Below are 23,639 nucleotides of genomic sequence, written 5' to 3'. Positions count from 1 at the left end.
AAAGAGATCAAAGAAGAAATAAAAAGCATCCTGGAAATAAATGACAACAAAAACATAACAATTCAAAATCTATGGGACACAGTGAAAGCAGTCCTGAGAGGGAAGTTCATAGCTCTACAGGCCTATCTCAGAAAACGAGAAAAAATGGTAATAAATTATCTAACCCTACAACTCAAAGAATTAGAGAGCAACAAGAAAAGCCCAGAGTAATCAGAAAGAAGGAATAAAGATCAGAGCTGAAATAAATGACACAGAAACAAACAAACAAAAAAATACAAAAGATCAATAAAACCAAGAGTTCTTTGAAAGAATAAACAAGACTGCTAAACCTCTAGCCAGGCTCACCAAGAAACAAAGAGAGAGGACCGAAATAAACAAAATCAGAAAACAAAGAGGTGAAGTAAGAACTGACCCCACAGACATACAAAGTATTATTAAAAAATACTACAAACAACTCTACTCCAACTGGACAACCTAGACAAAATGAACATATTCCTAAAAAAATACAATCTTTAAAAACTCAATCAGGAAGAATAAAAAAACCTGAATAGGCTGATAACTACTGATGAAATTGAAGTAATAATCAAAAAACTTCCAACAAACAAAAGCCCTGGTCCGTACAGCTTCATAGGGGGACTTTTACCAAACATTCAAAGACCTAAAACCTATCCTTCTCAGACTATTCCAGAAAATTCAAGAGGAAGGCACACTTCCAAGCTCTTTCTATCAAGCCAGAATTACCCTAGTCCCAAAACTAGATAAAGACACTACAAAAAGAGAGAATTACAGGGCAATATCCCTGCTGAACATAGATGCTAAAATCCTCAGCAAAATTCTAGCAAATTGGATCCAGCATTACATTAGAAAGATCATACACCATGACCAAGTGGGATTTATTCCGGGGATGCAAAGCTGGTAAAATATCTGCAAATCAATAAACGTATTGAGAGACAAAAATCACATATCATTGATGCAGAAAAAGCATTTGACAAAATCCAACACTGTTTCAAGATAAAAACTCTCAGCAAAATGGAAATAGAGGGATCATACCTCAACATAATAAAAGCCTTATATGACAAACCTACAGCCAACATCATACTCAATGGGCAAAAACTAAAACCATTTCCCCTAAGAACAGGAACAAGACAGGGATGCCAACTTTCATCACTCCTGTTCGACATAGTATTGGAAGTGCTAGCAACAGTAATCAGACAATAAGAAGAAATAAAAAGCATACAAAACACCCAGAAATCTATGGCTTTTTTATACACCAATAATGAACTCACAGAAAGAGAAACTAAAAAAACAATTCCACTTACCATTACAACACAAAAATTAAGATACTTAGGAATAAACTTAACTAAGGAGGTAAAAAACCTATACTCGGAAAACTACAGGAAATTGAAGTAAGAGATAGAGGAAGACATAAACAAATGGAAGAATATACCATGTTCATGGATTGGTAGAATCAACATCATTAAAATGTGCATACTACCCTAAGCTATCTATAAATTCAATGCAATCCCCATTAAAATACCAACAGCATATTTCACAGACCTAGAACAAACTCTCCAAAAATTCATATGGATCGCTGAATAGCTGCAGCGATCCTGAGAAAGAACAACAAAGTTGGAGGGATCACAATACCAGATTTCAAGCTATATTTCAAAGCCACCTTTCTCAAAACTGCCTGGTACTGGCACAAGAACAGACAATTAATATTTGACAAAAGAGGCAAGAACATACAATGGAGTCAAGACAGTCTCTTCAATAAATGATGCTGGGATAACTGGACAGATACATGCAAAAAAATGCAACTAGAACATACACCATACACAAAAATAAACTCAAGATGGATAAAGGACTTAAACATAAGACAGGAAACCATAAAAATCTTAGAAGAATCCATAGGCAGCAAAATATCAGAGATATGTCATAGCAATATCTTTACCGATATAACTCCTAGGACAATGGAACTAAGGAGAAAATAAACAAATGGGACTACCATCAAAATAAAAAGCTTCTGCACAGCAAAAGAAACCATCAACAAAACAACAAGAAAGCCCACTGCATGGGAGAACATATTTGCCAATGTTATCTCCAATAAGGGTTTAATCTCCAAAATTTACAGGGAACTCATACAATTTTTAAAAAGGAAGATAAACAATCCAATCAAAAAATGAGCGAAGGACCTAAATAGACACTTTTCGAAAGAGGACATACAGAAGGCCAAGAGACATACTCAAAGTCACTAATCATCCGAGAGATGCAAATCAAAACAACAATGAGGTACCATCTCACACCTGTCAGAATGGCTATCATCAACAAATCAACAAATGACAAGTGCTGGCAAGGATGCTGAAAGAAAGGAACCCTCGTGCACTGCTGGTGGGAATGCAGACTGGTGCAGCCACTGTGGAAAACAGTATGAAGTTTCCTCAAAAAATTAAAAATGGAACTCCCATTTGACCCAGTAATCCCACTTCTAAGAATATATCACATGACAATTGATTTAATTGCCCTGTAACCCCAATAGGCTATATCTTTCACTTTTGTAACCTTAACACCCAGCACAGTGCCTAGCACATAACTAACACTAGATAAATGCTTACTAAATAAATGAATAAATTTAAGATAAAGAAACTGGCTTACTGTCTTGCGTAATGGCTTGCTACGAATGGCAAGACCATCCATATAGTCCTCCAGTTTGAACTTGTAAGTAACCTGCAGCTTTTGAAGCAAACTATCAAAGAAGTCACTACCCTGTAAAGAGAAAAAAATAAGGAATTAAAAAATAAGCTGAATCAGCCAGTTCTAACCCAATCTTCCCACCAGAAACTTGGGCAAGTGACCTTTTCACAGTTGTACTAATGCTCAGCCATCTGATATAAAGGGAAGCATATACAGCACTAACTAAGCAAAACATAAACTCATAGCATAAGCCACTCTATGATTTTAAAGATATGAACACCTACACACACACTCTTCTCCCCACCCTCCCATCCCCACAACCCCTGGTTAAGATCTTCAGAAAGCTTCCAAGCTCAGAACTAACTCCAATTGTGTAAGTTATGGTCTCAAGGAAGCAACAGGAGTAAGGTAGGCCTAAACCCAAGAAAAGAGCATACAATTTTTTGGTCAATGTTCTGTTATGTATTATTTCATGTGGTAAAAATCCATCACAACTATAGCATGCTGAAGTTTTTTTTCCTATGGACAAAAAATGATGGGTTTACCTCATCCAAGAGTTCCAACAGTCTGTTCCGAATCTGTTCTGGGTTATCAACATTCGGATCCTTGAGGAGCTGCCTGAACTTCTCAATCACCTGATAGAAAGCATTCTTCCACAGGATCTGATCCACATTCTGATTATCAGAGAACTCAATATCTAATAGAATACAGCGCTCATATAGCTGCAGCAGTTCAGCTCTGGAATAAAATACATGCAACTTCTAGCTCCAAATACACCACAGAAAAGGCAAGACTCAAGATTTGAGCTTTTTGCAAATTAAATATCTTTCTTAACAGGAAATCCAAAATGCCATCAGGTGTAATACTCATTCTAGCCTCCATTCTGCACAGTATAATGCCATTTTAAAAACAGTTATGTCTAGGAAAGTAGTTTTTCCCCATATGCCTGAACCTAAATTTAACAGCTGACATAAGATCTTCACCGCAAGTTTTATGGTGTTCATTTCTTGGCATTCTGGAAAGTCTTTCCTTTTCCATTTCCAGATTCCATGTTCTCTTCAGGTTAATTTTTTTTTCTTAAAGAGAAAGTGGAAAGTATAATAATTTCTAAGACTAGAAACAAAATTTTGTTGTTTTTTTCAATTGTCCCTTCCTTACAAAAATCAATGTGAAAGGGAGATAACACCCAGTAGCTTACCTAATAAGTTTTCTACTTTCCTCAGCCATAGGAGCCTATACACCTCCCAGCTTATCCCCATTTCCCTCTAGACAGGATGGAATACACCATACCTAAGCTGAGCCATCTTTTCCAGGCCCTCAGGACTGATGCGGTCCCTGGAGAGCAGGTTGCTGAGCTGCAGTTCCTGGTTATCAGCCACCCGGAGAAGCCTATGTAGTTCTTGTTGCTGCATGTTCCTCATGTGCTGCTCCATCTCCTCAGGACTCATGGTGTTGGCAGGGAGAGGACTACAAACATATTGACCTGATGGAGTCGGGTAGCCTGGGTAGTAAGGCCCTGGGTACACACCATTTGTAGGGCCCACTGGGTACTGCAGAGGGCTATAGCCTGTATAAGGATACTGGGAGGCAGGGCCTGGTGTCCGGGGGTAGTAATAAGGGTTGTCAGAGTTTTGAAACTTATAGTAAGATGCTTGGGCCTGGCGTGAGTCACCCCAAGATGTAGGGCTGACTTCATCATCAGTGTCTAAGAAATGTAGCTGGGGTGTCTGGCTCTTTAGAGCAGGTTTCTGATCAGGATTGTTTGGGTCCCACAATCGTCGAGTGGTGCCTCCTCGGCCCCAACTCCGAGATCCCTTACTACCAGATCCAAATAATAGCCGAGGTCCCAAAGGTGTAGACTCTGGAGAACCAGCTGAATTGACAGTTAGGGTGGTATGGGCAGGCAGAATCAGAATGCCACGGCCACGACCCCGAAGTTCTTGTTTCAGGTTTTTGGACTCCTGCTTCTCAGAGCCTTTGCCCCCACTGCTCAAGCCTTTATCAGGCTTTAACCTATCCACATCCTCTCTGGCTGGCCTCACTATGGGGGAATCTTTGTTCATGGTTTCTGCATCAAAAGTGACACGAAGAGTGCCTCGATTTTCTTTACCATTGCTTTTCTGCTCTCCCTCCCCACGGCCAGAACAGTTTCTTTCTAAATGTTTCTTCCTTTCTGAGCTCCTCCTGGGCCCATCAGACTCATCAATTCTGTCCTCATCTAAGGAGTCAGTTGAGGACATAGACACTTGCTTCTTCAGTCGTGACCTCAACTTGGTCCTATCCTGGCGGCGGCGGCGACATCCATTATCAGTCAGGCCAGACCCCTCAGCACTGTTGTTGCTACCAGCTGAGCTGGTACTGCAAGTGCGGTAGCGGTTCCTTCGTTTGTCTGAGCGGGAATAGCGCTTTGCAGAACCAGGCTTCCCCTGTGCTGGGTCGTCATTCACTTTCTTCATCCCCTCCCCTTTTTCAACCCTCTTTCCTTTTTCTCCCTTTGCAGCCCTTACTCTGTCACAATTTAGGCTCTTTTGTATCTCATTTTTGTCTGGTTTATTCACAACCTCCTCTTTCATTTGTTCCCTACATTCATCTTCCTCTACTTTCAGTTGTTCTACCTGGTTGAGGATTTCTTCCTCATCCATCCTGCTAGTAGATTCTTTGGTAAGAGTCTGCATACGCCTTCCAGGCTGATAGATCTGCATGTCAGGTTTCTTTGTTTTCTTGATAATTCTTAGACTTCGATCCTCTTGTCCAGCAATTCTAGGAGAGGACTCCTGTGCCTGAATATTTTCTGGGTCTACAGGACCATTTTGCTGTTGGTTGTCAAGTTCCTTGCAGACATCTTTGATGAGCTGTGTACCATTTCCAACAGCTGAAGAATCTTTGTCATTAACAATTTCATCCTTAAATTCATCACTCCCAGAGGGTTCTTTGATTTTAGGTTTGTTCCTTAGTCGTGAAAGACCAGGCTTATAGATTTCCAGATCAGGGCGTCTATTATCTTTGCGTTGCCTGGGCTCCTTCATGATTTCTGTGATGTTGGAGAGTATTGGGGAGGAAAGAGTAGAAGAAAAGAATAAAGAAGGTGGGAAGGGGGTAAAATGTCATTCTGGTGAAGTAACAGAAAAGTCAAGCAAGAATTACACATCAAAATGCTATTATTGGTCCTGGCTGAGTAGCTCAGTTGGTGAGCGTTGTCCCCGATACGCCAAGGTTGTGGGGCACATACAAGTATCAACAAATAAATGCATAAATAAGTGGAACAACAAATCGATGTTTCTCTCTCCCCCGTCTCTCTAAAATAAATAAAACCTTTAAAATGTTATTATTGATTAACAAGGAAGGAAATTTCTGCAGAAACAGAAATTCTACTAAGTTTACAATATTTGTTCAGCAACTGACAAAGCTAAGAACTTAACTGTGAACTCATGGAAACAGACAATAGTGCAGTGAAGGCCTGGGGAGGGGGCGGGGGCAGAGTGGAGGGGGCTAATGGGGTGTGGTGGGAGGGTGGACATCTATAATACTTTCAACAATAAAGATAGTTTGTTTCCTTGTTTTAAAAAAAACCTTTTTTCTTTCTTTTAAACCTAGCAATAAACTTGGTTGCTTTTTCTCAACAATAAAGATAAATTTTTTTTTTTAAAAAGGGAGGAAGTGGGAGCAGGGAGGAGGAGGTCAATGGGGAAATAAAGGGGGACAACTGTAATACTTTCAAGAACAAAGATAATAAAAATTTTAAAAAGAACTTAATTGTGTTGTAGTTACCTACACCTGAGGTAAGGAAACAAGAAAAAAAATAGTGTTACTCAAGTCATATTCGGATCCCCAAGACCCTAAACTACCCCATTACTGTCGTAATAAAAGATCTCCAACCATTTCAGCAACAGGCTGTTCTCTATTATAGAGCCCTCAAATCCATCTTAGTCTTTTCTTCTGCCTCTAACGTTTTTCCAGGGTCGCTAAGTCCTTTTAACATACCAGTAGGAAAGAAGTAAAAGTGGGATATGCATAACAACCATGGTCTGGACATCCCTGGAGGGAAAAATGGCAAGTCCAGACTTTGACTTGGCCAGAACAATCCTCTTCTTTAGGCTACCAATTACCCAATCATATACCTCCTGCCGAAGCAAACTGGAAGCAGTTTCTTTCACATTCTTCAACTCCACTCATGCTCACCAACTCTCTAACCGTAGCCAACAGAGTCATTCCAAGAAAATACTGCTCAGACTATCATCATTAGAATACTGAGACTAACTGCTACTATGATGATGGAATATGAGAAGGAAAAAGTTCCATAAGGAAGCTTACCCTGGAAGATGATGGAAATATTGTGACAGGCTCTCAAAAATACCAAAGACTGGGGCACCCAAGAATAAGAGCACAGGACTTCAAAAACCGCTGTCCGGGCTCCATGAACTTACTTAATGACACATAAGCAAGTCTCTATATTTTGTGTCTGTTATCTTCATCTATCCAGGGGGACGACTACTACAAATAGCTACTAAAGCTTTCCGTGGAAAAGTGACAGGAACTAGTGAGATTACAGAGTACATAAAATGAAATGCTATATAAAATCCTACTACTGTTCTATAAACACCAATGTAAACAAACCCATAATAGAAATTTACACCTATGTGTATAACAAAACAGAACAGAAAAACAAAACAAAACACCACCTTGATGTTTTACTGCTACAGTGTTCTCAGAAGTTTAAAAGACTGTTCAAGTCTGAATAAAGTAAAGAAGTTTAACTCCAGAACAGCTCGCCCTCAGCAGCCTTTGTAACTTAGGTGAAGTGGAGAGAAGGAGAAGAGGGAAAAAAGAACCTGAATAAATCCAACTCCGTCGACCCATGAAAACCAGCCTCACAGGCTTGGGCCACAGGTCTGCAGAAGCCTCGCTACCATTCTACACAAGTGCGCTGCCTAACAAAGGGGAGGGGAGACACTAGAACCTTCCCTGGGCGCTTTCCTGGTGTGGCTGGAGACCTGAACTTGCCCGTTGAGCATTTTCTCTCTGAGAAAAACAGCTCCCACACACGCCAAGGCCCACCCAGAGGAGAGTCGACTCTCTGAGGTCCTGGACCCCTTCCGGTGGCCCATCGTCACAAGCCTGCCTTGGGGGGGAAAAGTTCGGCAAGGGAGTCCCAAGCTATTCAGCCTTCCTCAATGTCCCCGGTTCCTTCTCTCCAACGCTCAACAGATGACGGGCCTGGGGAGGATTCCTCGGGGAACCATACATGCCGGGGCCTCCGCCAGACCCCAGCGCCCCTCCTTCACGCGTCTCCTGACGGCTCGGGACCCACGAGCTGGTCTGAGAAGACGGAGGCAATGGGGGAACAGTCACCTCCGCGGTCAGAAAGGGGGCGGAGGCAGGCACTCGGGTTGGACTCGTCTGAAAGGGGCCAGAGCCGCCTGAGCGGGACCCGACACCGGCCCCGGGGCTGGGAGGGCGGCCAGGGGGACCGCCCTCGGGCCCCCGCCCCCACTGTTGGGGGAAGGGGCGGGGGCTCCGAAGCGCCACGGACCGAGCGGGGAGGAGGCAGAGGAGGAGAGGAAGGCGGGGCGGGCAGGCCCGGCCCAGGAGCTGGGCGGTGCGACTCACCTCTGCTCCCGGCCTGCGGAGCCAGAGTGGCCAGGATCCCTCGCAGCTCCGACGCGGAGATCCGGACGCGCTCCAGCCCTTCCGCCATCTTCGCCGCTGCTGCAACAGCTGCAGCGACGCCGCCACCGCCGCGCGCAGCCAGGAAACCACGGCGGACGGGCGGCGCGCGCGCTCTCCCACCTCCCACCTTTTTCCCCGCCCCCTCCCGTCCTCCTCCCCGAACGACGGTGGCCGCGCTGGGAGGAAAAGCGCTACACGGACGCTCCGCCGCGGGAGAGGGAAAGAGACGGAGCGCGAGCCTGGGCGTGGGAGGCGGGCGCCGCGCATGCGCAGAGGTGTGGTCGGGGAAGGTGCGCTGAGGCCGGAGTCGGAGGCGCGGCCCCTGTGAGGTGAGGTGAGGGCCGGCCCACCGGCGGGCGGTGGCGGCGGGAGCTGCTGTCGTTGCGGTGGCGGCCGTCGAGGACACTGGGGCTGGTCTGGGGCTGGGGTTGACGGGAGACACCGCAGGATCCGGCCTCCTCCCCTCCTCGCAGGCCGGGGTCTCCCACCACAGGCCCGGACTAGTGCCCCAGGCCTCGATTTGGGAACCTTGAGAATCTTGTAAGAGTCATTATTATGTTCCCCGCTTTCTCCTCCACCCCCCAGAGATGAAGAAACGGAGTCCCAGAGAACCGTAGTTCCCGTGGTGACTCAATCGATAAGTACCAGACTGTCAAAGTCTTCTCCTTTACGGCAAAGTGCATCCCCCGAGCCAGCCTCCTGACTATTTTAAAAATACTACAGTGTAGTTGGCTCTCGTTGGGGAAGGGGTTGGGTGGCAGTAAATCAGGAGGGATTCTATACGTCGGTTTGGGAATTTCCGTATCATTGTGGATTCTTGGAAAAATGACTTAACGTCCCTGGATCTCAGGTTGATTGATTGTGTTCCGTCTTTAAATTTAACCGGATCAGCCCCGGCCGGAGCGGCTCCGTTGGTTGGAGCGGCCTCTGGTGCACAGAAGGGTCGCGGGTGTGATTGCCAGTCAGGGCACACACTCGGGATGAGGGTTCGATTCCCGGTCTGGGGACATACGGATGTTTCTCACATCCATGCTTCTCTCCCTCTCCCTTCCTCTCTCTCTCAAATCAATAATAATAATAATAATAATAAGCATTTAGAAAATAAAGTTAATAAAAATATATTCTCAGGTGAGCATTTAAAAATTTTTTTAATGTAACTACATCAGAAAACTGGTACTTTAACTTCTTGTTCAGTAGCACCTATTCAGAACTGTGGTGAAACTCCCTCCCTCAAGGCTGCTTTCCTCCACCTGTTGCTCCTTCCCAATCCCAAACCCACAAAGAATAGTTACAAATTATTCCTTAGAACAGTGGTTCTCGACCTTGGCTGCACATTAGAATCACCTGGGAATCTTTTTAAAATCCTGATTTCTGGGCCTCATCCTCCGGAAATTCTGTTTCTTTGTTACTAATGTTGTGGCCCCACCCCATAACAAAGAAACAGAATCTCCAGAGGATGAAGCCCAGAAATCAGGATTTTAAAAAGATTCCCAGGTGATTCTAATGTGCAGCCAAGGTTGAGAACCACTGCCTTAGACTGAGTCTAAAAGATTTGAACCATCTCTGACAGAACTTAGTTCCTACTATGTGACAGACACTTTCCACCAGAAGGTTAAGCAGAAGTAGAAAGTCAGTAAGATACAGAGGGAGATTTAAAGGTCCAAAAGTAGGGGTGTGAAATACTACTTGGGCCTAAAAAAGAAGGAAATCTTATCTTTTGCAACAGCATGGATGGACCTAGAGAGCATTATGCTAAGTGAAATAAGTCAGTCGGAGAAAGGTAAGTACCATGTGATTTCACTTGTATGTAGAATCTAATGAACACAATAAACTAACAAACACAATAGAAACAGACGCAGATACAGAGAACAGACTGACAGCTGTCAGGGGGGAGGGAGTCATGGGGGGCTGCATGAAAATGGTGAAAGAATTAAGAAGAAAAAAACCACCCACAAACACAAAAAAACTCATAGACACAGACAACAGCATGGTGATTACCAAAGGTAAAAGGGGGTGGGGAGAGGTAGAAGAGAGTAAAGTGGATATAAATGGTGAGGGAAAGAGACTTGACTTGGGGTAGTGAACACAATACAATATATAGATGATGTATTATAGAATTGTACACCTGAAACCTATATAATTTTATTAACAAATATCACCCAATAAATTAACTAAAATAAGTAAATAAAGTAGGGGAGTGATTTGAGTGGTCAGAGCAAGTGACAATCTTTAAAACACGAAATAGGCGCATAGTGGACCCATGCCAGAGGAAGTTGCATCCTCAAACCATTGCCCAGCCTCCTTACCCTTGGGCTGTGAGCAGTGAAGGGGGATGTACAGTATAGAAAAATAAATAAATGAATAAAGTAAAAATAAAACATGAAATAGGAAGAAATAAACTAATCCATTTTCACATTGAAATTGTAGAGAACATTGCATCAGGTTTGTTTGTTTTTCAGTCTTCCATGACTGACACTTTTTGTAAGTAAGATTTTGGGTGTGTTTTTTGTTTGTTTCTTAATTCTCACCCAAGGATATTTTTTCCATTGATTTTTAGAGACAATGGAAGGGAGGAAGGATGAAAGAGAGAAACATCCATATGACTCACATCAAGTGGTTGCCTCCCACACATGGGGATCAAACCTGCAACCCAGCCCTTGCCAGTTTGGCGCAGTGGATAGAGCATCGGCCTGCGGACTGAAAGGTCCCGGGTTCGATTCCAGCCAAGGGCACATGCCCGGGCTGCGGGCTTGGTCCCCAGTGGGGGCCGTGCAGAAGGCAGCCAATCAATGACTCTCTCATCATTGATGTTTCTATCTCTTCCTCCCTCTCCCTTCCTCTCTTAAATCAATAAAGAAATATATTTAAAAAAACAAAACAAAAAAAACCTGCAACCCAGGTACATGCCCTAGACTGGGAATCGAACCCATGACCCTTTGGCTTCGGTGCACAGGCCTTCTCTCTGACCACTGAGCACACCAGCCAGGCTGTATCAGGGTTGTTTTTAAGATGGAAAAATAATCTGAAGAAAACCTGCTTAACCAAGAAAAACACGGTTACCAATGCAACAGTTTCAGTAAACTACAGGTAAAATATGCCAAAAGTTAAACCAGCTTGAGAAAATTTATCAGAACTCAGAGGGAAATATATAGATAAAAACTATTAGAGGTAAGGACAGAAGATATAGAGAATAGATCCATAAAACTAATAATCAAATATGAGCTCCAGAAGGTGATAACAGAACTGACTGAGGAGGAACAATAATACAAGAAAATTTACTAAGTTGATGGAAAAATTTGAATTTAAGATTTAAATTTAACCCTCAGATTTAAAGAGCTCATGAAGTACCAGGTAAAAATAAGTGAAAAGACAACTGTATTTAGACCTATATCAAATGGAAGCTTCTGAATTTAAAGAGTTGAAATATGTGTTGACATAGAATAGTTTTCAAGATGTTATGTTAGTTTAAAAAAAACAACACATGCTAGTTGCAGAACAATACAGGGGTTGGCAAATATAGGTTTATAGTTGAGAGCATGTGAAACATAGAATTTATTCTTGTACAGTGGGGTCTTGACTTACGAGTGTCCCCACTAACGAGTTTTTCGAGATATGAGCCATCTCTCGGCCGATTTTTTGCTTTGAGTTGCAAGCTAAAATTCGGGTTACGAGCCAGCTTCAGATACCCCACCGCTAGTTGGCACAGTGAACGTCACAGTGAACGCCACAACATCAGCCCAGTGTCACGTGTCTCACTCGTTCACTTTTGATTTGACATAGGAGTAATTTGAGTTACGAGCTCCGTCACGGAATGAATTAAACTCGTAAGTCAAGGCCCCACTGTATTATTCTTTATTAACTAGAGGCCCGGTGCACGAATCCGTGTACCAGTGGGGTCCCTCGGCCTGGCCTTCAGGATCAGGCTGAAACCGGCTCTCGGACATTCCCCAAAGGGTCCTGGATTGCGAGAGGGCGCAGGCCAGGCTGAGGGACCCCACCGGTGCACAATCGGGGCTGGGGAGGGAAGCAGGAAGTTGGCCAGCTGGGAAGGGACTGCGGAAGGGCTCCAGGGCATGTCCAGCCCATCTCACTCAGTCCCAATTGGTCCGACCACAGCAGCAAGATAACCTACCAGTCAGAGTGTCTCCCCTCTGGTGGTCAGTGCACGTCATAGCGACTAGTTGACCGGTTGACTGTCTGCCCCCTGGTGGTCAGTTCATGTCATAGCGAGCTGTTGAGCAGCCTTAGCATATCATTAGCATATTACACTTTGATTAGTAGAACAGATGACCGGACACTTAGCATATTAGGCTTTTATTATATAAGATTATTGTATTTTCCATACAAACAACTATAACTCTACTTTTGCCCACACTTGTATGTAGAGTAAGGTTCTCTCTAAGTGCAGCAAAACCATTTATTGCATATGTTAATATCTATATAAATACATCAAAAAGGTGTGGAAAAATACATACCAAACTTTTGAAATGGTTATCTTTGTGGAAGGGAGTGGATTTAATGGTAGAGACTGAAAGACCTACATTTTTTTATAATGCTTTAAATTATTACAGTAAGGATTTGTTCACATATTATCCTATATAATAAAAGGATAATATGCAAATCGACCAAATGGCAGAACAACCGGTTGCTATGATGCACACTGACCACCAGGTGCAGACGCTCAGCACAGGAGCTGCCCCCTGGTGGTCAGTGTACTCCTACAGGGGGAGCACCACTCACCCAGAAGCCAGGTTCATGGCTGGCAAGCACAGCGATGGTGGCGGGAGCCTCTCACGCCTTCCATGGCAGTGCTAAGGATGTCCCACCAACGTCCCCTGAGGGCTCCCGGACTGCAAGAGGGCGCATGCCAGGCTGAGGGGACCCCCCACCCAGTGCATGAATTTCATGCACTGGGACTCTAGTGTGAGTAATAAAACAACAAAGCAAATTTGGATAGTGGGGGAGAGAGAAATTCAGTTTCTAAAAACAAATATTACACAGGTCATCATTGCTGAGCACAAAGTAGTAAAATGAGTAATGAATAATCACAAACTTAAAAATTCTAAACACTTGGAATTTTTTTTAAAAACACCAATTTTGAATAACTCAGGTCAAAAAAAATAAAACTAATATCATGGATTCTTTAAAAATTAAGGTTTCTGGCCCTACCCGGTTTGGCTCAGTGGGTAGAGCGTCGGCCTGCGGACTGAAGGGTCCCAGGTTCGATTCTGACCAAGGGCACGTGCCCGGGTTGCGGGCTCAATCCCCAGTGGGGGGCGTGCAGGAGGCAGCCAATCGATGGTTCCTTCTCATCATTGATGTTTCCATCTCTCTCTCCCTCTTCCTTCCTCTCTGAAATCAATAAAAATATATTTAAATAAATAAATAAATAAATAAATAAAAATAAAAATTAAGGTTTCTGTAGGTGGAGAAAGGTATAGGGGCAATAAATGGTAATGGACAGGCACTTGACTTGGGGTGGTAAACATATACTACCGTGTACAGATGATGTGCTGTAGAATTGTGCACCTGAAACCTGTATAATTTTGTTAACAAGTGTCACCCCAGTAAATTCAATAAAAAAGAAAAAAGTTAATGAAAATATTGCACCCAAAACCTATGGTATATTATTAAAGCAATACTCAGGGAAATTTGTAACCTGTGCTTTTATTATTAATTTTTAAAGAATAGAAATTAAAAGGAAAATAGAAGAATAAAGATAAAATCAGAAATTAATAAGGGAAAAAGAACAATACTTGATTTTAAAAATTGAAGATCTCATTCTTTAGAAATAAATTAGACATTAGAATAGACACATTTCTGGAGAAAAAAAAAAGAAACCTAAAGAACATCTTCTTGGAAGTCTCATAAGTAATTCAAACTTAGCTCATCAAATCACTGATTTTCTCTAAAATACTTGTTCCTTCGTCAGTCTTATATCTTAATAAATTATACCACCATCTAAGTCAAAACCCTGGAGTTATCCTTGTCTCCCTCATTCCCCACATTCAAACCAATATCAGGATATGTCTCTTCTATCTCTGTAGTGGACATCTATGGAATTCACCACCTCAACATTCTTCCTTTTCTCTTGAAAACTCCCTCACTCTCAGAAGTATTTTTCCTTTGTCCTTTTGTTTCTCTTTCCTTTTTTTCTTCTCCCTTCATTTGCTCCTGTTTTTCCCACAGGTACAGAAATTTAAGGCAATCATACTATTTGGTTCACATTACCATCAAGGCCTTTCTTATCTTTTCCCCATTCCAATTACTACTCATGTTCCTACCCTCCTCACTTAGGTCATCGCTCTAATATGTTTGAAATATGTCCTTGGATATATCTATGTCTTTTAATAATATATAGTGTCTTATGTATGTATATGTTTTAAATGTACATAATTGACATCATGTTATAGAAATCATTCTGTTTCTTTTTCATGTTTCTGTGAATACTTCTGATGCATAATATTGTCTTAAATGCCCTCACACCCTTGGCCACTGGTCCTGGGCCCGTCAGAGTCCTTACCCAGAATTTTTTTTAACTGAAACTGAGAAAGAAAATTCCTCTCCACTGTGGAAGCCATAAAATGTAAAACACAGGAGCTGTCGGCAGCCACGCGTCCTGCCATGTGGAACTGGTCTGCGACAAAAAAGAATGAAGCTAACATGCAGAGAGCAGCAGAGGTGAGAAACAGAGTCCTAGAAAATCTCAAATCCCTGGTTCTAATTGTTCCTAAAGGTCCATATCCCTGCCCGTCCCATATTTTAACTCTTTCTTCTAGTCCATGAGCCAGTAAATCTCATCACCTCCATCTTGTGTCCAGTTCAAATTGCGGTTCTATTATTTGCAGCCTATTTATAACTAACTAATTATAATCTTCAAAATGTAACTGTTTTTCTGTTTTTTTTAATTGTGGTAAAATACATATAACATAAAATATATCATCATAGCAATTTTTAAATATACAGTCCAGTAGTGGTAAGTACATTCACATTGTTGTACAACCAATCTCCAGAATAATTTTCATCTTGCAAAATTGAAACTATACTCATTAAACAGCTTCCCTTCCCTTTCCCCCAGCCTCCTGCAACCACCATTCTACTTTCTATGAATTTATCTGCTCTAGGTACCTCGCATAAGTGTAATTATAAGTATTTGTCTTTTTGTCTGGCTTATTTCACTTAACATAATATCCCCAAGATTCATTCATATTATAACATGAATAGTAATCCATTCCATTGGTATAGATCAGATTTTGTTTATTCATCTGTCAGTCGATACTTGGGTTGCTTCTATTTTTGGCTATTGTGAATAATGTTGCTATAAATAATAATAATAATAATAATAATAATAATGATGATGATGATGATGATGCTATGAACAGGTGCACAAATCTGTATTTGAGACTCTCTTTCAGTTCTTTTGGGTATATATCCAGAAGTGGAATTGCTAGATCATATGGTGATTCTATGTTTAATTTTTTGACATAACTACCATGCTGTTTTCCATCGTAGCTGCACCAGTTTACATTTCCACCAACAGTGCACAAGGGCTCCAGTTTCTCCACATCCTACCAACACTTGTTATGTGTGTGTGTTTCATAATAGTCATTCTAGCCCTAGCTGGTTTGGCTCAGTGGATAGAGCGTCGGCCTGTGGACTGAAGGGTCCCGGGTTCAATTCCTGTCAAGGGCACATGCCCAGGTTGCGGCTGGATCCCCAGTAGGGGGTGTGCAGGAGGCAGCCCAATGGTTCTCTCTCATCATTAATGTTTCTATCTCTCTTTCCCTCTCCCTTTCTCTCTGAAATAAATAAAAAATATATTTTAAAAATAATAATAGTCATTCTAATATATGTAAGATGGTATCTCCTTGTTTGGTTTGCATTTCCCTAATAATTAGTAATGTTGAGCATCTTTTCATATGCTTGTTACAAGTCCATTTGTATATCTTCTTTGGAAACATGTCTGCTCAAATCCTTCACCCATTTTTTTTAATCAGGTTTGTTTTTCCAAAATGTGATTTTTTTAAAAAAATAATCAAGTGATTATTTTTTTCTGCCTTCATTTTCATCATTCAAGTCCCGGTTGTCTTTCATGTGGAAAACTCTAATACTATTTAACTGAATCCTTTGATTCCACTCTTTTCTCTTTTTTTTTCATTCACCATAATGTAGTGATTTTCTGAAAATATTAATTCTAGCATGTCACTTACCTGTTCAAAATTTTCCAATGGCATTCCATTGCTCTTGATAACATATCCATGAATCATGGTCCCTAATGATCTAGACCAGGGGTGGGCAAACTTTTTGACTCGAGGGCCACAATGGGTTCTTAAACTGGACCGGAGGGCCGGAACAAAAGCATGGATGGAGTGTTTGTGTGAACTAATATAAATTCAAAGTAAACATCATTACATTAAAGGGTACGGTCTTTTTTTTTTTTAGTTTTATTCATTTCAAACGGGCCGGATCTGGCCCGCGGACCGTAGTTTGCCCACGGCTGATCCAGACCCTGCCAACTTTACTCTCATCTCTTACACTACTCTTTGATCACTATTTTCACATACATTGGCCTCCTTATAGTTCCTAGAATATGCCAATCTCCATCCCTCCTTAAAGTCTTCACACATGTTATTCCCCCTACTTGAAACACTTTTTTCCCTATTCTGGCCATTCAACTTACGGGTCACCTTAAAATTTCACTTTTCCATAGAGAACCTTACCTGATATAAATAAGGCCCAACATTATAGTATCCTATCATAATACACTTCCCTAAATATCACCTATTACTATTTATAAATAAATATCTATTTTGGGATTGCTTATTGCGCATCCCTCCACGAGACTGTAAGTTTTATGAGAGCAGAGACAAGTCTGTTTTTCTAACATGACATCTCCAGATCAAACAGTATCTGACACATAGAAGGTGCTCACTATTTCATAACTGAATGAATAAATGAATGAATACCACAGATATGCAGAATTCCTAGATATATTAATATGTACAACTTCATACTAATTTTGTATGATTTTGCAAATAATACATTACTGGAATTAATTCAGGAGGAGTTAGAAAATCTACATTAAAGGAATAATTATGAAGTCACTGAGAAAGTTACCAGAAGGATATTTATAAGGTAAAGACAAATTATCTTTATTTGCAGATAGCGTGATTATTTGGAGAATGAACTAGAAAACTATTAGCTCTAACAAGATACTCTAGTCCTAACCAGTTTGGGTCAGTGGATAGAGCATCAGCCTGTGAACTGAAGGATCCCGGGTTTGATTCCAGTCAAGGGCACATGCCTGGGTTGCGGGCTTGATCCCCAGTTATAGGGCGTGCAGGAGGCAGCCAATCAGTGATTCTCTCTCATCGTTGATGTTTCTATCTCTCTCCTTCTCCCTTCCTCTCTGAAATCAATAAAATAAAAATATATATTTTTTAAAAAGATACTCTAGTAAAGTGTCCTATTACATTTTCATATACATTATTGGTAAGTAATTTAAAAATCTAAGGAAATACCTTATCTCAAAAAATGTACTTAGACATAAATTTAATCATGTCTGTATTGGACACAAATAAACTATAAAAACTTTACTGAGAAACCTAAAACGAACACACTACTAAATTGAAAGACACAGATGTTTATGGATAGGAAGACTTTATTCTTAAATGTCATACGCCCCCAATTCATTGTTCATTTTACAGTGTGGCATTTCTGACAACCTTGATAAAGGATTTCTAAAGTCTCTTTGAAAGAATTATTTGTGAGAAACGCTAATAAATTTTAGAAAGAGTAATCAGGGAAGAACATAATACAATGAACAACTGGAAAATGAATTGACAGTCTCATAAATGGAACAAAATATGAAGTCCAGAAAAGCCCTAAGCACTAATAGAAATTTAATTTTGATAAACATAACATTTCAGAAGAAAAAGATGATTCAGTCAGTAAATTGGTGTGTTAAAGACTCATGAAAGAATAAGTGGCCAATAAATATACAGAAAAAGTGTTCAATCACTGTTTAAAAAAAGTAAATTCAAACTACTAGATATTTCATTAAATGAACAGATAAAATGATATATCAAAGGTGAAGAAAAATGGACATCCTTAGAAACTGCTGTGAGAGTATAAATGGTATAATCTACAACCCTTTTGGAGATGAATTTGGCAAGGGGTATACAATGTCTTAGAATTGTACATGCCTTTTGATGCAAATACCAGTTGGTGAAATCTACTCAAAGCATGTATGGAGATACACAAAGATCTTGTAACAAGGCTATTATTCATTACATCATTATTTATTACTAGAGGCCCTGTGCACGAAATGCATGCACAGGTGCAGTCCCTAGCGTGAGCGCCTGGCGTGGAAGGGCAGGTCCCAGCTGACCTCTGGGCCCTGGGAAGCACCTGGGCCCCTTGGCCCCCGCGCACCCCCCTCCGCCTGAGTCCCAGCACCCGAGTCCCCATGTGGAGATGAAGTGAGCACGGCCAGACGCTGCAGGCCAGGGCTCAGAGTGGACCTCTGGGCCACCCAGTGGTGCTGCATGGAAGCCGGGCGTGCAGCATGCTCTCTCCCGGCTTGCCTCGCAGACTGGCTCCTGCGGTCCCAAGGCTGCCGCCCAGCTCACCTGGAAGAAGAGGCCATGTAGGTGCAGGGCGAGCTCCTTGCGGGTGCCCGGCACCTGAGTGTGGGGCTTCCCCAGCACGAGCCCTGGCATCCTGGGGAAGGGTAGCTGGGGGAGTGAGAGTGAGCTTGGCGGACACCCTGCATTCTCACCACACCTCTGTCTCCAGGTAGCAAGTGAGAGGTTGCAGCCCCCACCCTCCCGCCCGGGAACCACAGGAGATTTGTCGCTGCCACCCACCCCTAGTTCCCCATCTCAGTCCCCCGCCTGGCTCCCTCAGCACCTGGGAGCCAGGCAGTGGCCCCACCCCTTGCCACAGCTGCTGGTCGCTGTCTGCAGGACAATCAGCGGGGTAGATTGGGCCCCGCTTGTCCCCTCCTTGGCCTGGCATCGCCCGGTCACCTGCTCCACCATCCCACCACAGTCCCACTCTCATCAGAGCCCATTGGAGCCTGCAGCACCTCCACTGCTGCCTGCTGCCAGTGCCACGTCACCGACACCCACCATGTTCCGCACCGCTCCCTGGTGGTCAGCACAAGTTATAGCAAGTGGTCAAAATCCTGATCATGGGGACAGTTTGCATATTAGGCTTTTATTATATAGGACTAAAGGCCCGGTGCACGAAAATTATGCACGGGGGAGGGGGGAGGAAATTCCTGAGCCCGGCCTGCACCCTTTCCAATTCAGGACCCCTTGGGGGATGTCCGACTGCCTCTCCACTTGCCTGCCTGCCTGCTTGATCACCCCTAACCACCTCTGCCTGCCTGCCTGATTGCCCCTAACTGCTCCCCTACCAGCCTGATTGCCCCTAACTGCTCCACTCCTGGCCTGATCACCCCTAACCACCTCTACCTTGCCCTGCATCCAGGACCCAGGATTCCCTCCTCCAACCAGTCACAGGCACCTGGGACCCGGGCTTCCCTCCCTTTGGCTGGCTGCAGGCACCCAGGACCCAGGCCGGCTTCGCTCAGGTGGGCCGCAGCTGCAGGGTACCGTGGGCAGGTGGCTTCACCTGGGCTGCAGCCACAGGTGTCCGGGACTGTGGAGCATGTGGCTTGTCCCTCTCTCGGGCCACAGCCTAGCTGATCCCCATTCCTCTCTCGTGAGTTCATTTGTGCCTGCTGGTCCCCATTCCTCTTTTGTGAGCTCATTTGTGCCTGCTGGTCCCCATTCTTCTTTTGTGAGCTCATTTGTGCCTGGCTGGTCCCCATTCCTCTCTCCCTAGTGTTGAGTGTCTGAGCCGTTATGGCATGACAGCATGAGGGTGTGATGACCATTTGCATATTAGCTCTTTATTATATAGGATAGCCTCCCCACCCTAATCTAAATGTTCAACAGTAGAGTTATGTAAAACTCTGGTATTTTTGTAAAAAGGAATACTATTAAGCCATTTTAAAAGTTGCATAAATAGACATATTGATAAACAAAGATTCATAGATTATTCATAATATTGTTTGAAAAAAAGCAAGTTAGCAAACCTGTTAAAGTTTTGTCTGTATATATATGTGAGCCTAGAGAGATAGGCACCAGGCCTTAGCTAGCATTTGTCTTTGGGGAGGAAGCAGATTAAATCTGTTTTTCTATTGAACATGCATTGCTTTTGTTTGTTAATAAGAAAAAATAAAGAAAACTTTTTTTAAATGCTATAAAAGTAGTGAAAAATTGAAGCATAATGCAGTATTGAAAATTATAATTATGAAAACTTTGAAGAAACTGAGCCAAATGGAGGAGTAAACAAAATGTTATCTTTGTCCTGATTTTAACTGTCATATAATGTATGTATATTGAAGAAAAGGAAACATAGAACATGAGCATAGAGAAACCAAGATGGCGGCATAGATTAACGCTGGAGTTTGCTGCCTCAAACAACCACTTCAAAAATACAACTAAAAGACGGAACGGACATCATCCAGAACCACAGGAAGGCTGGCTGAATGGAAGTTCTACAACTAGGAGGAACCAAGAATCAGAGGAGGCGCAGTGCTGAAGTAAAATACTAAGGTGCAGAGTGCGCGCGGCGCGGGCTGGTGGCTGAGGGTGCGGTTGTCTGTTTCAATCTGGAGGGAGCCTCAGACTCTGAGCTCCAGATCCAGGCAAGTCTCTAGGGACCCAGACTCAAACGGGAGAAGCAGGACTGTCTGGCTACAGTCCCTCTGAGGTTTGCAGCTGTTGCTGGGACAGAGAGGCAGAGCCCGTGGGGATGGACTGAGAGCAGCCATAACTGCTCCCTCCTCCGCCCTGTTGATCCCGTGAGACCCGCCCCACCCAAGCCCTGCACAGAGGCATTTGCCGGATAGCCTCAGGCAAAGGCTAGATTAGCACCTCCCTAGAGGACACAAGTTCTTCCACTGCAGACACAGCTGATTATCACAGCCAGTCGGCCTGGAGGTCAAATCCCTCTAGTATTAACTATAACTATCAAGGCTTAACTACAACAAGACTTCGCACAAAGACCACTAGGGGGTGTACCAAGAAAGCGTAAAAAATGCAGAGACAAAGAAACAGGACAAAACTATCAAGGGAGGATATTGAGTTCAGAACCACACTTTTGAGGTCTCTCAAGAGGCTTCTAGAGTCTGTCAATAAACTTGATGAGATGTACAGGAAATCTAATGAGACCCTCGATGGTGTGATAAAGAACCATCTAGAAAGTAAGCATACACTGACTGAAATAAAGAATATTATACAGACTCCCAACAGCAGACCAGAGGAGCGCAAGAATCAAGTCAAAGATCTGAAATGCGAAGAAGCGAGAAACACCCAACCAGAAAAGCAAAATGAAAAAAGTACCCAAAAATATGAAGATAGTGTAAGGAGCCTCTGGGACAGCTTCAAACGTACCAACATCAGAATTATAGGGGTACCAGAAGATGAGAGAGAGCAAGATATTGAAAACCTATTTGAAGAAATAATGACAGAAAACTTCCCCCACCTGGTGAAAGAAATAGACTTACAGGTCCAGGAAGCGCAGAGAACCCCAAACAAAAGGAATCCAAAGAGGACCACACCAAGACACATCATAATTAAGATGCCAAGAGCAAAAGAGAAAGAGAGAATCTTAAAAGCAGCAAGAGAAAGAAACTCAGTTACCTATAAGGGAATACCCATACAACTGTCAGCTGATTTCTCAACAGAAACTTTGCAGGCCAGAAGGGAGTGGCAAGAAATATTCAAAGTGATGAATAGCAAGAACCTACAACCAAGATTACTTTATCCAGCAAAGCTATCATTCAGAATTGAAGGTCAGATAAAGAGCTTCACAGATAAGGAAAAGCTAAAGGAGTTCATCACCACCAAACCAGTATTATATGAAATGCTGAAAGGTATCCTTTAAGAAGAGGAAGAAGAAGAAAAAGGTAAAGATACAAATTATGAACAACAAATATGCATCTATCAACAAATGAATCTAAGAATCAAGTGAATAAATAACCTGATGTACAGAATGAACTGGTGATTATAATAGAATCAGGGACATAGAAAGGGAATGGACTGACTATTCTTGTGGGGGAAAGGGGTGGGGGAGATGCGGGAAGAGACTGGACAAAAATCGTGCACCTATGGATGAACACAGTGGGTGGGGAGTGAGGGCGGAGGATGGGGTGGGAGCTGGAAGGAGGGGAGTTATGGGGGGAAAAAGAGGAACAAATGTAATAATCTGAACAATAAAGATTTAAGATAAAAAAAGAAAATGAGCATAATTTATTAAGATAGTAGGATTGTAGGCAATTTTTCTCATTGTTAAATAATTTTTAAAAATAAATATTTATAGCAGAATTTGAATGTAGCTCATTACAATGATGAAAATGTAGAGACCAGTCAAGAGATGGATGGTTATGGGTAAGGGGTGAACTTTAAGCCTTCCATAATCATTATCAGGTACTTCCTATAAAGCTTCATCAGAAAAAAACACACTTATACTTACTAATAAAGTGCAAATGTAACTCTTCGAGACAAGTTCCCTTCTATACAAAGATTCTGGAGCCCTGGTAATGGAGACAGTACCCCCATTAACACCACAGGCCCAGGCCTATTTTACTGTAAAGCATTTTCTTTTTATTTATTTTTTTGGTTAATCCTCACCTGAGGATATTTCTTCCATTGCCTTTACAGAGAGAGTTGGAAGGAAGGAGGGGGGAGAAAGGGAGGGAGGGATAGAGAAAGAGAGAGAGAGAAACATCAGTGTGAGAGAGACACATCGATTGGTTGCCTTCCGCGCACAAGCCCCTGAAGAGGGACAGGAATGAACCTGCAACCCAGGTCTGTACCCTTGACCTGGAATCCAACCCCCAACCCGGCTCTCTAAACACTTAGCAACACCAGCCAGGGCTTTTTATTTATTTTTAATCCTCACCCAAGGATATGTTTTTTATTGATTTTCGAGAGAAAGGAAGGGAATGAGAGAGAAACATCAATGTGATGTTGCCTTTCCTGGCCAGGGATTTGAACCCATAACCTAGGTATGTGCCGACAGGGAATTAAACCTGCACCCTTTGTGTGTGTGTGCGTGTGTGCGTGTGCGTGCGTGTGTAACATTCCAACCTAGCCACACCTGATGGGCTCTTTTTATTTTTTAAATATATATATTTTAGAGCAGCTTAAAGTTCATAGCAAAATTGATCCAAAGGCAGGAGTTTTCCATAAAACCCCTGCCCC

General features: G+C 42.6%; 2 protein-coding genes and 1 pseudogene across 5 annotated transcripts in view; 2 read left to right on the top strand and 1 right to left on the bottom strand.

Moving 5' to 3' along the window:
* Positions 1-8,494, bottom strand: part of SMG6 (SMG6 nonsense mediated mRNA decay factor) — a 214,971-nt gene extending 206,477 nt beyond the window's left edge. The window contains exons 1-4 of the mRNA XM_070394713.1: positions 8,299-8,494; positions 3,982-5,722; positions 3,237-3,429; positions 2,653-2,763 (exon numbers count right to left, since the gene is read on the bottom strand). Of these exons, the coding sequence (XP_070250814.1) occupies positions 2,653-2,763; positions 3,237-3,429; positions 3,982-5,722; positions 8,299-8,386 (2,133 nt within the window). The 5' untranslated portion in view covers positions 8,387-8,494. The remainder of the gene's footprint in view (positions 1-2,652; positions 2,764-3,236; positions 3,430-3,981; positions 5,723-8,298) is intronic.
* An 89-nt stretch (positions 8,495-8,583) lies between these two features.
* SRR (serine racemase) overlaps positions 8,584-23,639 on the top strand; it is a 26,466-nt gene continuing 11,410 nt past the window's right edge. The window contains exons 1-3 of one of the 4 annotated variants that reach the window (XM_070394639.1): positions 8,584-8,687; positions 10,085-10,138; positions 14,873-15,039. In XM_070394639.1, coding sequence (XP_070250740.1) covers positions 15,011-15,039 — 29 coding nt within the window. In that variant the 5' untranslated portion in view covers positions 8,584-8,687; positions 10,085-10,138; positions 14,873-15,010. Of the gene's footprint in view, positions 8,688-10,084; positions 10,139-12,355; positions 15,040-23,639 lie in introns of those variants that run through there. The other 3 variants (XM_070394638.1, XM_070394640.1, XM_070394641.1) reach the window with 3 other exon arrangements.
* Positions 10,606-10,700, top strand: LOC138995238 (small nucleolar RNA SNORA42/SNORA80 family; annotated as a pseudogene).

Source organism: Myotis yumanensis, unplaced genomic scaffold (genome assembly GCF_028538775.1).
Source record: "Myotis yumanensis isolate MYYU_CA2020_CCGP unplaced genomic scaffold, mMyoYum1.0.hap1 SCAF_16, whole genome shotgun sequence".
Classification (NCBI taxonomy): domain Eukaryota; kingdom Metazoa; phylum Chordata; class Mammalia; order Chiroptera; family Vespertilionidae; genus Myotis; species Myotis yumanensis.
Note: the sequence above shows the minus strand (reverse complement) of the source record. Positions and strands in the feature narration are given on the sequence as shown.